Here is a 12,524-nt window from a genome sequence, read left to right as displayed (position 1 = left end):
TAAATATGTATGTACATTTAATATCCAAATGAGTAACTTAATTCCAATAACTAGTGCTTGCTCAGTGGTCGAAATTCGGCCAGAATTAATATTATAATAGTACTGTGTGGCTACGGTACTAAAGAATATAGCCACCCCCTCTCTTCCCGTGGGTGTCGTAAGAGGCGACTAAGGGATAACACAGTTCCACTACCACCTTGGAACTTAAAAAGCCGACCGGTGGCGGGATAACCATCCAACTTCTGGCTTTGAAATACACAGGCCGAAGACGGGCAGCAGCGTCTTCGGTGCGAAAAAGCCAGCCCTGCGGTCACCAACCCGCCTGCCCAGCGTGGTGACTATGGGCAAAGCACATGAGTTCACGTTATTTTTGGCGTAAACTTGTGGAGGCCTATGTCCAGCAGTGGACTGTATAGGCTATAATGATGATGAATATTAATCATAACCTTTTTTGGAAGAAGCAATCAATTTACAAATGATACTTTGGTTTATATTGTAAACTTTTTAATAATTTTCTTTACATAATGTACATTTTTACTTTGCTGACAATATCTTTATGGTTAATATATAAAAAAAAAAACATTCTAGTCTACTCTTTTAAAGTTTAACTCCCTAGAAGCTAAAGCTAAAAATTAAAAAAAATCATCTTCATCATAAGGTTCGTCTACTGTACTTGGGGTATGAAGGGCTGAGAGTTTGAAACCAGATTCTTGCATTTCATCCACCTTTGGTAACTCCTGCTTAATAATTTCTTCAACATTTAACTTATTCAATTCCTGTTGTACCTTCTCCCTTATCGGACCTTCCAAAGCGTCCATTATTTGATATCGCAAAAGATTTGGCAGAATATTCACAGCGAATTCTATAACGTAGTCCAATGTTCCTGCACCATCGAACCTAACTTGTATGTTACCGATGTCTAAATCTAAGTCTCTGAACACAGGTTTCTTTCTAGTGTCAAGAGGCTGCGCTAGAACTATTCTGCCACTAATATATTCTACAGAGAACGATGCCCTTCCCGCTCTAGAAATTAAACCACTAATCGCAGCAACTTCCCATTGCGTTGTACCTTCTAGCTTTTGAGTTCCGATTTCGAAGTCAGCGATAACTGTATTATTTTCCAATTTCAACGTTATGTTCCCTACACGTTGAAATGAAGATATTCCAGTTACCCACGTCTCCGTTAGTGATACTGTAAATACACTAGCAGTTGTGTTGTAGGCTTTGACTTTATACGGATCCATTTCCATATCTCTAACTTTCTTCCTAACATCAGCGATGACCATGTCGAGAGGAGATATCGAATTAGGGAATTGCATGTCGCCAGCTATTTCATCGAGTTTTTTATTTATTTCATCCCTTGCTTTGGTATAAGCTTCCTTGAGTATGTATGGCTTAATCGAATCGAAGAGGAAAGTTCCAATAGAGTTTACTACACCTTGCAACATTCCTCCGAAGAAACCGGCATTTTCGAAGTTCATTGCTATTGTATTAAAAGAAATATCTATCGCGATATCTTGAGCTCTTATTTTTCCGTCCCGTTCGACTCCTAAATTTGCTTTTGCACTAATCTTAATTCCTGTTATGTCTACCGTGAAAGGCCCCTGAACCCTATTGAGCCAGGTTGACATTGTGTAGTTTCCTCTAGCTTGAAGTTTGTCAATGGCCAAAGCAGCGAGAACCTGTAATGTTTGTTATAAACATTTATTTGTTATATTTTTTCGAGTTAACCACATGAGAATGTTTATTCTTGGAACATGATAGTATAATTCATAGAAATAAAACGATACCATAGGATATGACGTATATTATCAGTTATTTGTTTTTAATGCATGCGAAAAAATTTGTACATTCAGTTTTACTAATTTAGGTAGTCTTCAAGTTTTAAAAAAACTTTTTTGATAAAATTTGTGTGATTTTAAAATTTTATATACGTAGTAATATAATTTAAAATGTTGCCGCGATGAATATTATCTATATAAATAAAAATGAATGTTGCTAAGCGCACTCGAGTGGCTTGAGCAATTCGGCAATTTTTTTTGTATGTTCCTTAAGGAACACGGAAGGTTTTCAAACTAAAAAATATATATATAAACAAAAAATTATTAACTTTTTACAGAACGAAGTCTGTCCAGGCAGTTAGTATATAATAAATCTATATATAATATTCACAAATAAAAGGAAAAAAGGCGGATGGGTATATACAGGGTTACAGGAAAAGTCGACCTAGATCCGTTAAGGGCGTGTAGTACACACCATTTCTGAATGATTTCACTATGGAACCCCCCATCCTAAACTTAACCGTTTTCGAGATATTCGAGTTTTAATTTTTTTTATGAAAATGCCCAATTTTTCGGCTATTGAATTGAATATTTTGAATTTTTTTGACTCTTATGATTATTTTTTTGGTTTTTTACATGAACAATGAGATGCTTAATGACCTCAATGACTAAAATTGCACGTAAGTTAACTAAATAGGTCGTTGTAGACGATCGAAACTTAAGAAAATAAGTACAAATTATAAAAAAATATTTTTCTTTTCTGGATATCTCAAAAAATTATTATGGCACTTGCTCTGTAGATGTGCTTAAAAATATCTACATTTTATCAGCTATCCAACGAAGTATAACACTCTAGGTTATTTACTAACCTCAAAGGTGAAACTTAGTTTCTAAGGCTACATGGCAGTCAGAATAAATAGCGCTTATTTAATTAATTTGACTTAAGTTCAGCATCATCATCATTACAAGATCGTCGGTGATTGTAGTAAGCTAAATGAAACAATAAATCAGTTCAAAATAACATTTATTCACCTAATGTTTTTGAAGTTCATGTTCCACGTGTCCACCTCTATTTCGCACACATTTTCTCATTCTTTCACGTAGTCCACTTTTCACTACACCAATGGTTAATGTCCTTCTTATGTCGTCTTATGAGAACTTCCACTGACGATATGGGGTTGGGCTCACTGTAAACGAGGCTCTTCATGTGCCCCCATACATAAAAATCCATGGGGGTCAGATCGGGACATCTGGCTGGCCAGGGTAAAGGCCCACCTCGTCCAATCCATTTGTTAGGATAGTTAGTGTCCAACCATTCCCTAACGCTTCTTCTGAAATGAGCAGGGCAGCCGTCATGTTGAAACCACATGTCCCGCAGTAATTTTAATGGAAGAACATCTAGAAGGTCACCTAAGTCACCTCTTAAGAAATTTTCATAAGTATCACCATTCATATCTTGTTTTTGCACATTATTTTCTCACTCTCACCTGCATAAATCTTAAGTTGTCTCGCTCACACGCACCGGATTAACTTAACTTGACAATAGCCGACCTACGTTAGACCTACTACCTGAACCTTTTCAACTATGTTTTTTTCTATGAGTTTGAATATAACTCTAGGTTGTTATACCTCATTGGATAGCTGATAAAATGTAGATGTTTTTAAGCACATCTGCAGAGCAAATGCTATAAGAATTTTTTGAGATATCCAGAAAAGAAAAATATTTTTTTATAATTTGTACTTATTTTCTTAAGTTTCGATCGTCTACAACGACCTATTTAGTTAACTTACGTGCAATTTTAGTCATTGAGGTCATTAAGCATCTCATTGTTCATGTAGAAAACCAAAAAAATAATCATAAGAGTCAAAAAAATTCAAAATATTCAATTCAATAGCCGAAAAATTGGGCATTTTCATAAAAAAAATTAAAACTCGAATATCTCGAAAACGGTTAAGTTTAGGATGGAGGGTTCCATAGTGAAATCATTCAGAAATGGTGTGTACTACACGCCCTTAACGGATCTAGGTCGACTTTTCCTGTAACCCTGTATATATATATATAGTCGACCTTAATACCTTACATATTTATTCACCAATTAAAGGCTTTACAAGTATCATAAAGTATCAACAATTGCTTTTACGCTTCACGCTTTAGCCTGTCCCACTGCTGGGCATAGGCCTTTTTTCCCCACGTAGGAGAAGGATCAGAGCTCCACGCTGCTCCAATGCGGATTGGCGGATATATTCCCTACTATGAGTAACGATCGCTATGAGGTGTACATAATAACAACCGGGACCGACGGCTTAACGTGCTCTCCGAAGCACGGTGGTGAGAATCACAAGGACTGCACAAACACCCAGACCAAACAAACAGACAAACATCTGTATGGCCAATACAAACGGGGAACGGATATGGGAATCGAACCTGCAACCGCCATTGCAACAGCCACACACCAGTGCTGTGACCGTTGCGCCAACGCGGCGTCAAATGCTTTTAAACACAAAAATACCTATAATAATGTATGCTTAAATAATACTTGTAAACGATATATTGCAATGGTCAATCAAACAGCATTGTCTATTATAGTTAATTAGATACATACTACTTAAATTATAATAGTAAGTTATTAATTTAATTGTTTTAAAATTTTACCTCCATGGCTCCAATTTCAGCATTAACATATAAGATACGAAACTTGCTGATGCCGTAAACAGCCGTATTTTTGAAATATAGTGTTCCGAGAGATATAGATTGTTTCATATCCGGTACAAAATACGGGTCTGGGACATTTGCCCCGGGTATCCCCACAGGGTTAGGTTTCTTAAAGTGGTCCAGAACTTGCAGGATGTATTCGCTCATTTTTTCTTCGCCTTTCGCCAGTTGCGATTCTGTTGTTGTTGTGACATCTGGAAGATATTGCACCTTAGTTGAATAAAAACTGCGCTTATTTCGAGGAAGATGTATATTAACTCAAACAAAGTATTACACAATTGTAATCATCAATTATTTGTGACTTCATGTAAATCATACTTAAGGTATGGTTAGATATTTGTTATTTTTTTGTGAGTGATGTCATAGAACCTATTCATTGTAGTTCTTATGCCTATTAGTTTTTACGTATACTCGACACAAACAAATATTTTTTGTACATCATATACGTATGTATGTATTATTGATAAGACAAAGTTTTTAAAATTACTTATCCTTAGGACGATCGTATTTTAAACTGTATTCGGTAAAAAAGTAATCTTCAATATTAGAAATGACAAAGTTTGAAACGCAGTCGATGCTTTTTTTTGCTACATTTTTTTGTTTAACCAATGACACACACGCAACACGCACTTAAAACATTCTGTTGCACACACAGTAACAATAAAAGATATACCTTCGCCATGAGTGATCACAATCACAGACAGTAACAAAATAATACTGGTGATCATTTTCGGGACACTGACACAATCAATAATAATCGTCGACTGAATGAACATCCCGAATGGGTCGCAGGTCACTCCTTATCTCTGGCGCGTAACTAACATGTCTTTGAATGTACATCATTTTAATTTTATCATTGTCTACTTAAAATTACCATAACTCTGTGTGTTTTCTAACGATGTAGATTACTCAGCTATCACTGTAATTATGCTAATGACAACATTTTAGCAGTTTGTGAGGTAAGAAAAAAGTATTATTAAATAATATATGAAGTGTGTATATATATATAACATTATTAATAGCAATAACATAATTAAGTTATTACAGTTGACGGTTAATAAATGTGCTATTTACTATTTAAATACGTATTGATTAGGAGAGATATCTCTTAGAGATAATTTTTTGAATATCATATCAAAAATTGACCACTCCAGCGGGGTTCGAACCCGCGTTTCCGACTAAACGTGTCGGCGTTCTAGCCAATAAATAATCTTAGAGATAATGTCATTCTTGCTGTATTACATTGAACTCAAATTTACTAAAAATATTTTTTAAGTGCAATACAGAATATTATAAAATCATAAACAGTTACCTTTCTCTTTCTTTCATTAGCTATATACATAATAGAAATAACAGAGACAGAACATCGAGTATGAATTTCATAACATGAATCTACATCAGCGTAATCCAATAATAGTTTCCTGTGTGTAAGTATATGTTACAGTAAAAGCTCGAACTACGGTAAATCCTAAGATTTAAGAGTAAGTCTTAGGATTTTCCGACATGAGTTGGTAAATGTAAGGATTTTTGAAAATGAGACATTTTTTTCGGGCTTTACCATTACAATTTAGTACATGCTAGATTTTACCACTGACAGATAGTAAAAGTTGGTTTTGGGAATAAAACAAAGATTAATTCTTATTAATTTATTTCAGTCTATTACTAGTCAGTCTAGAACTAGTCATTTTAAATTATTTCCTAAATAGTAAAAATTAAAACAAGTAAAATATCCACAAACATAACAGAATCAGTATTTTTTATTATTTGCTTTATTATTGGTATTAATTAAGAGGTAGTAAAATATACTTTTTACAAACAAATTAGTTTGTAACTTAATAAACTTAAACACATAAATTGAAAAAAAAAATAGTTACAACACGGAATGCTAATGCGGCATTTAAAATTACAAAGTAATCCTAATGACTTGCAAGTGATTTTCTTCAACGAGCATTTTTTGAGACAGTTAAATTTTTTGAATCCTTGTCCTTCAATCAACGACAATTTCCCAACAACTTGTCGGAGACACTTCTTTATCTTTTTCTATTTTTAAACTTCTTCTATTTTTATAAAATCTTCAGCTTCTTTAATACCCCCAATTATGGTATCCAATTGGTAAAACTCACTGTCCTTTACACAACACTTTAAACAACGTGGTGGATTAAGCTCTGATCTCCTACATGGGGAAAGAGGCCTATGCCCAGTAGTGGGATATTACAGGCTGAAGCGACTGTCCTTTACATCTATCGCAACTGCAATAATGCTTTTAGGTGCAGTTTTAGCTTTGTCAATGTCAGGTATTTTCAATCTTACATTTTGGCCAACTTTCAGATTTGGATATTTATCAGCCGATACGGCCTTAATTTTTTCAGCTTGGTATTCCAAATATGAATTTTGCTTTGGTTCTTATTGTCTGCACAGCTTCTGTTTTCTTCGTTATTGGATATTCTTGAGCATGAGTTGCGTTTTCTGTCTCTGAATCGTTACATTGGTATTATTATTAATTTACTTGTCCTTCATCTTATCGATTAAAATCATTTCGTTTTCTTGTGTTTCATTTTTTACATTGTCACAGTTTACCTCTACTTCTGACTCATTTTCAACAACGCTGTCTTCCTTGTCCTGTTCAATTATATTTTCGACGACAGTATTTTGTTCCATATTTTTTAAAAGCCCAATCATCTCTTTAGAAGTTGTTGACATCGTAATGCCTATTTTCATTGGACTACCAAACATTACTTCATAAGAGGAGCATTTAATTCCCTCGTGATATGCTCTATTTTTCATGGCCTGGATGAATTTCAAGCCTTCTGACCATTTTGATAACTGATTGGTTTCCATCTACGTACTGAGCATATTTTCAATTTCTTGACTGGCACGCTCTACTGATCGTTTACTCTAGCTGTGTCTTAGCTTTCCAAGAACAGCAACATGCGTGTCGTCAAGAATGGCGAATAAATCGTCGTAACAAACATAATACTTAATTTCCCCATTTTCTTCCTTCATCGGCGTCATATTAGATTTTCTTCGCTGCCTATAGTCAAAATATCATAGCCCTTTATACACCTGTAATGAACAGCTTCCTTTTTTTTCACGTTCTTTGCAGTTTTTACTTCCTCTAAACACTTTGCGTATTTGTCCTTATCGAGATAAAAGTTATTGTCTTTCTTGTTTGCCACGAGCTCGTCCATTATTTCATAAAATTTATATTTTACACTCATTTTGATTCACAAATTACTTTTAGACATCAAAAACACAAACAGAAATCAAATTAAGGTGCGTGTTCAAACGTGTACAACAATCGACTGCGGCGAGTTGAAACACGTGTCTTTTTCGACATTTACCGTGCCTTGAATGTAAATCCTAAGACTTACTAAGTGATTAGTAGTAAAAGTGCGAAACGCAAAATCGTTCGGGCTTTTACCATTAAAATTTGGTAAATCTTAGGTTTTACCATAATTCGTGCATTTACAGTAACATATATACTATTTTAGTATTCTTTTATTATCTTACTTTGAATGTTATTTTTTAAAGTTTTGATTTTATTCAAGGATAAGAGTAGTACCTATGTAAGGTATTCACGGATATAAACAGGCTTTTCACTAAAAATAGTTTAAATCAACTTAGCATTTATCACGTCAGAGTTCCAAAAATAGCTTTATATAGCATTAAAGGATTAATTACGCTATTTTGTTTGCGTCATTGAACGTGTCTGGACATGTATATCGGCACCCTTATGGTAATTATATAAAATTCTCGTGTCACAATTTTAGTTAACATACTCCTCCGAAACGGCTAGACCGGTTTTTATGAAATTTTGTGTGCATATCGGGTAGGTCTGAGAATCGGCCAACATCTATTTTTCATACCCCTAAGTTATTGGGGGAGGGGAATTAAGGGGGTTAATAAAATATATGACAAAACAACGTTTACGGGGTCAACTAGTAATTTATACATATAAAGTGTATTTGCTACCTAATTGAACCAACCGATCAAAGAAGTTAATTAAGTTTCAATACTCTGTTTATCTCGTAGTTAAATTATAAGATTTTGCGTTCATTTGATATTTTGTATTGAGCATCCCCAAAAAAAAAAAATAATAATAAGCAAGTTAATTTTATTATTAAGGAAAACCATATAAATGATTTTATCTTATCATATTTTTCACATTATAATATTTACGTTATATTGTACTACGAGTATATATTTTCGTCCAAAACAACTGGTTGATTGTTTGGTAAGAACTGGTTAAAAATTAAGGTTAAATTTGACTAGCACTTGATTTCAAAGCAGGTAGAGCATAGCAGGAAATATCTTATTCAAAATCTCGGACAGTCCGACTGGAGAATTACTGCAACCCCACAGAAGATGCTAAATAATACTCCTCCAGTAGTCTTGAATTCCTGTATACATATATATGTTTTTGTATGATAGCAGCTCAAGGAGATGCGCTGTGATGACAGCGGGTCAGCAACACGCCTGTGATGCTTGCAGATGTTGCAGGCATTCAAAAGCTAAGGTAATCGCTTACTATCACATGGACCACACGTTTGTGTGCTACAATTATTTGTATAAAAAATTTAGCAATGACTAGACGTAACGCTTTGCAGTTAAAAAAGGGTAGGAAATAAAATAAATAAGAACTTTAAACATAGAAACTCGTTTGTCTGTTGCTAAGGTAGGCAGCTTAATTCCTGTGTTATGGATAGTAGCAGATCGATATATCTAGATATATTTTATTATTGATAAATAAACATATAAACAAATAGGCACATCGAGGTGGTATTCGAACCCACAACTCCTGGAGCAGAAAGTATGTAAAGTAGTAGTAGTAGTGGAGAAGTAGTAGTAAGCACTGCAAACTGCACTAACGTTCTAGTCATAATTCATTTTTACAAGTACTAACCAACAACTACAACTAAACTTTTTCATAGGTCTAATTTATGGAATTTAAGGTAATATGAATTATTTAGGAGCACACTCTAAAATCGAGAATTATTTTAACTAAAAATATGTAAGCTAGGTTTGTAAACAGTGTATTGTATATAGAAAATAAATGTAATTTCATTTCATTAAATTACTAATGTCAATATTTATATACATAAAATTACCAATATTAGTCCCTTGTTGATCACCAGTTATTCTTTAAGAATATTTCAGAATCATCTTCGAAAATAACCAGATTATTTACCTTGACCTAAAACTTAAATACAGGCATTATTATATATTAAGATTATTTTGAAAATTACTAAAACAACATTCTTAAAAATTGAAAAAATCATCATCATCGAAAATTATTTCATCTGTTGTATTAAGCAGTCTTAGTTCAGCAAGGTTGAAGCCACTCTCTTGAATTTTATCTATTTTGGGCAATGCGTTTATAATTAGTTCTTCAGTATTTATTTCGTTTAGTTCACGCTGTATTTTCCATCTTAAAGGAAGTTCTATTGCAGATATTATTTGATATCGTAGAAAAGTCGGTAATATGTTTCCTGAAACTTCCAATATATAGTCCAAAGTTCCCATTCCCTCAGAACCGAACTGTATATTACCAATTTCTAGCTGCAAATCCCTAAATTCGGTCTTTTCCCTTATATCCAGTGGTTGGGAAAGTACAAATTTTCCTTGTATGTATGCAACGGAAAATGAAACTCTGCCAGTATTGTTTATAAAACCGTTAATTCCTGAAAACTCCCAACAAGTTGAACCTTGTAATTCTTTCGTGCCTATTTCAAAGTCAGCCAGCAACGATTTATTTTCTAATCTAATCGTTACATTTCCAATTCGGTGGAAAGTAGATAAGCCCTTCAGAACTGTGTTGTTAAGAGCTAATTTAAATATTCCAACAGTTGAAGCATAGTCTTCAATATTCAATGGGTCAATTTTTATGTCTTTGATCTTTTTTCTAACGTCCACTAAAACCATATCGATTATTGTTATTGTATTGGGAAATTCAATATTTCCAACGACTTGGTCCAGTTTATTATTGATATCATTTGTCATGTTTGTTTCAGCATCTTCTAATAAATAATTCTTTATAGAGTCATATAGTATACCACCCATAGAATTGAAAATTCCTTGTAACACTGTTGCCAATATTCCTGCGTTTTCAAATTGCATAGTAATGTTTTTAAATGTTATGTCTATAGATATATCTTGTGCTCTCAGTTGTCCATCTTGTTCCACGCCTAATGAAGCTACCACCTCACTTCTGATGCCACTTATATTTGAAGCAAAGCCTCCTGGGTAGGTATTGAACCACATATTCAACGAGTACTTCCCATTAACTTGTAGATTATCCATTTCAAAAGCTGCACGGCACTAAAAGAAAAATTGATTGATTGAAAAAATATAATTACCTACCTATAAATATATATACCTACCTATAACAAAAATTACCTCCATTTTTTCAATATTAGCATCAATGTATACGATTCTAAACTTATTGACACCGTGAAGTGTTGTGTTTATGAAGTCAAGATTAGTTCCGAAAGCCAAAAATTGGCTTGAGTCTGGTACAACAAGTGGATCTGGTAACTTAGCTCCTGGCCATCCTTCAGGGTTGGGTTGCTTATAATGTTCGAGAACTTTTAATATATACTCGCTCACTTTTACTTCTTCTTTCATAGGTGTTTCAGTAGTTGTTGTTGTGTCAAAATCATATTCATCATCTGAAAGTATTAAATAGCAATAACTTATAGTGGTAATAACAAACTATTTTTTACAAGGCGCTTAGTTTTCAAGCTCCTTACTTAATCAAGTAGAGCAAATAAATGTTGTGGGTCAAACCTTGAAATTATTGACAAAATGACACACTTAAAACAATAGTTTAAAATTAATATTAAGTTTATTCATACAAATAAAGCATTTTTAACTAAACAACATCAATTAAAAGATACTTAATTCTTATAATCGTTTTCTACAAGCATATTTTTCATACTTACTAAAGGTAAAGGAAAATAATACCGTGTCTATAAACTAATATCACAAAACAAAACCCAAACACTGCACACACCTTGACTGTTGACATGTGACAATTTTAAAATAAATAACAGAGGTACGAAATATACCGACCACATTGTCATATCTACTTTAACGTGCTTCACTCTAAGTCATGTCAAAGTACCATATGTACATTTAAGTGACAAATTTAAAAGGTCAAAGGGTTACTTTATCTTCAACGGAAATCGGAATTCTTGCAATAAGAGTACGTAATATTTATCATACGATAAGAAGACGACGTCAGCTCTTAACAATAATGATAGTATTTTTAAGATTAAAAAAAAAAACGAAAAAGATTTAAAGATTTGAAATTAAGGCTCATTGTTTGAAGAGGTTTTGTTTTAAGCATTATACACCTTAATTCAGATTAAAATAATAACAGTGAGCATTTGTTGTTTAAATGTAAATTCGTTGATATTAGAAAGATATCTTTTTTTAAATATTTTTATAATTTTTAGATTAACATTGACTGAAGAATTATAAGCGCATTGCAGAGATGTTGGCGCAATGATCACAGCAATGGTTTCTGGCTGTAGCGCTGGGGATTACGGGTTCGATCCTCCCACATGACAAACATTTGTATGTGCCATACAGATGTTTGCCGTGGTCTTGGTGTATGTGCAGTTCTTTTGGGTCTCCCCACCGTGCCTCGGATATCACGTTAAGCTGTCGCTCCCGGTAGTTTTCATGTATATCTGATAGCGATCATTGCTCATAGTGAGGAACTTATCCGCCAACCAGCATTGGAGCAGCGTGGTGGATTAAGCTCTGATCCTTCTTTTACATAGGGAAAGAGGCCTATGCCCAGCAGTGGGATATTACAGGCTGAAGCAATTAGAAGCGAATTAAAAGCTAAATTCCGATTAGCCTAACTATGTTTCATTTACTCATGTCAAATGTTGTTAAAAAAGAAGTAAATATAAATAAATTTATTTCGAATCGGGGTTCTCAATACACAAAATGACAAGCGTGGGAAGACCCGTATATAGGTATAATTAAAAGTGTTGATAGAGACCGTGAAAGTTTAATGT

The 12,524-nt window shown here is 33.7% G+C and overlaps 2 protein-coding genes across 2 annotated transcripts; both read right to left on the bottom strand.

The window, feature by feature from the left end:
* Nucleotides 1-487: 487 nt before the first annotated feature.
* On the bottom strand, nt 488-5,262 carry LOC123659954. Its single transcript, XM_045595114.1, has 3 exons — nt 5,168-5,262; nt 4,435-4,688; nt 488-1,682 (listed from the first exon to the last, which is right to left on the bottom strand). Exons 1-3 carry the CDS (start codon nt 5,220-5,222, stop codon nt 633-635), a joined length of 1,359 nt encoding a protein of 452 aa, XP_045451070.1. The 5' UTR covers nt 5,223-5,262; the 3' UTR covers nt 488-632.
* A 3,928-nt stretch (nt 5,263-9,190) lies between these two features.
* LOC123658954 lies at nt 9,191-11,521 on the bottom strand. Its single transcript, XM_045594248.1, has 4 exons — nt 11,458-11,521; nt 10,891-11,162; nt 9,837-10,812; nt 9,191-9,216 (listed from the first exon to the last, which is right to left on the bottom strand). Exons 1-4 carry the CDS (start codon nt 11,519-11,521, stop codon nt 9,191-9,193), a joined length of 1,338 nt encoding a protein of 445 aa, XP_045450204.1.
* Between the last annotated feature and the right edge of the window lie 1,003 nt (nt 11,522-12,524).

Source organism: Melitaea cinxia, chromosome 2, assembly GCF_905220565.1.
Source record: "Melitaea cinxia chromosome 2, ilMelCinx1.1, whole genome shotgun sequence".
In the NCBI taxonomy this organism is placed as follows: Eukaryota; Metazoa; Arthropoda; class Insecta; order Lepidoptera; family Nymphalidae; genus Melitaea; species Melitaea cinxia.
The sequence above is the reverse complement of the archived record's forward strand: the minus strand, read 5'-3'. Positions and strand labels throughout refer to the sequence as shown.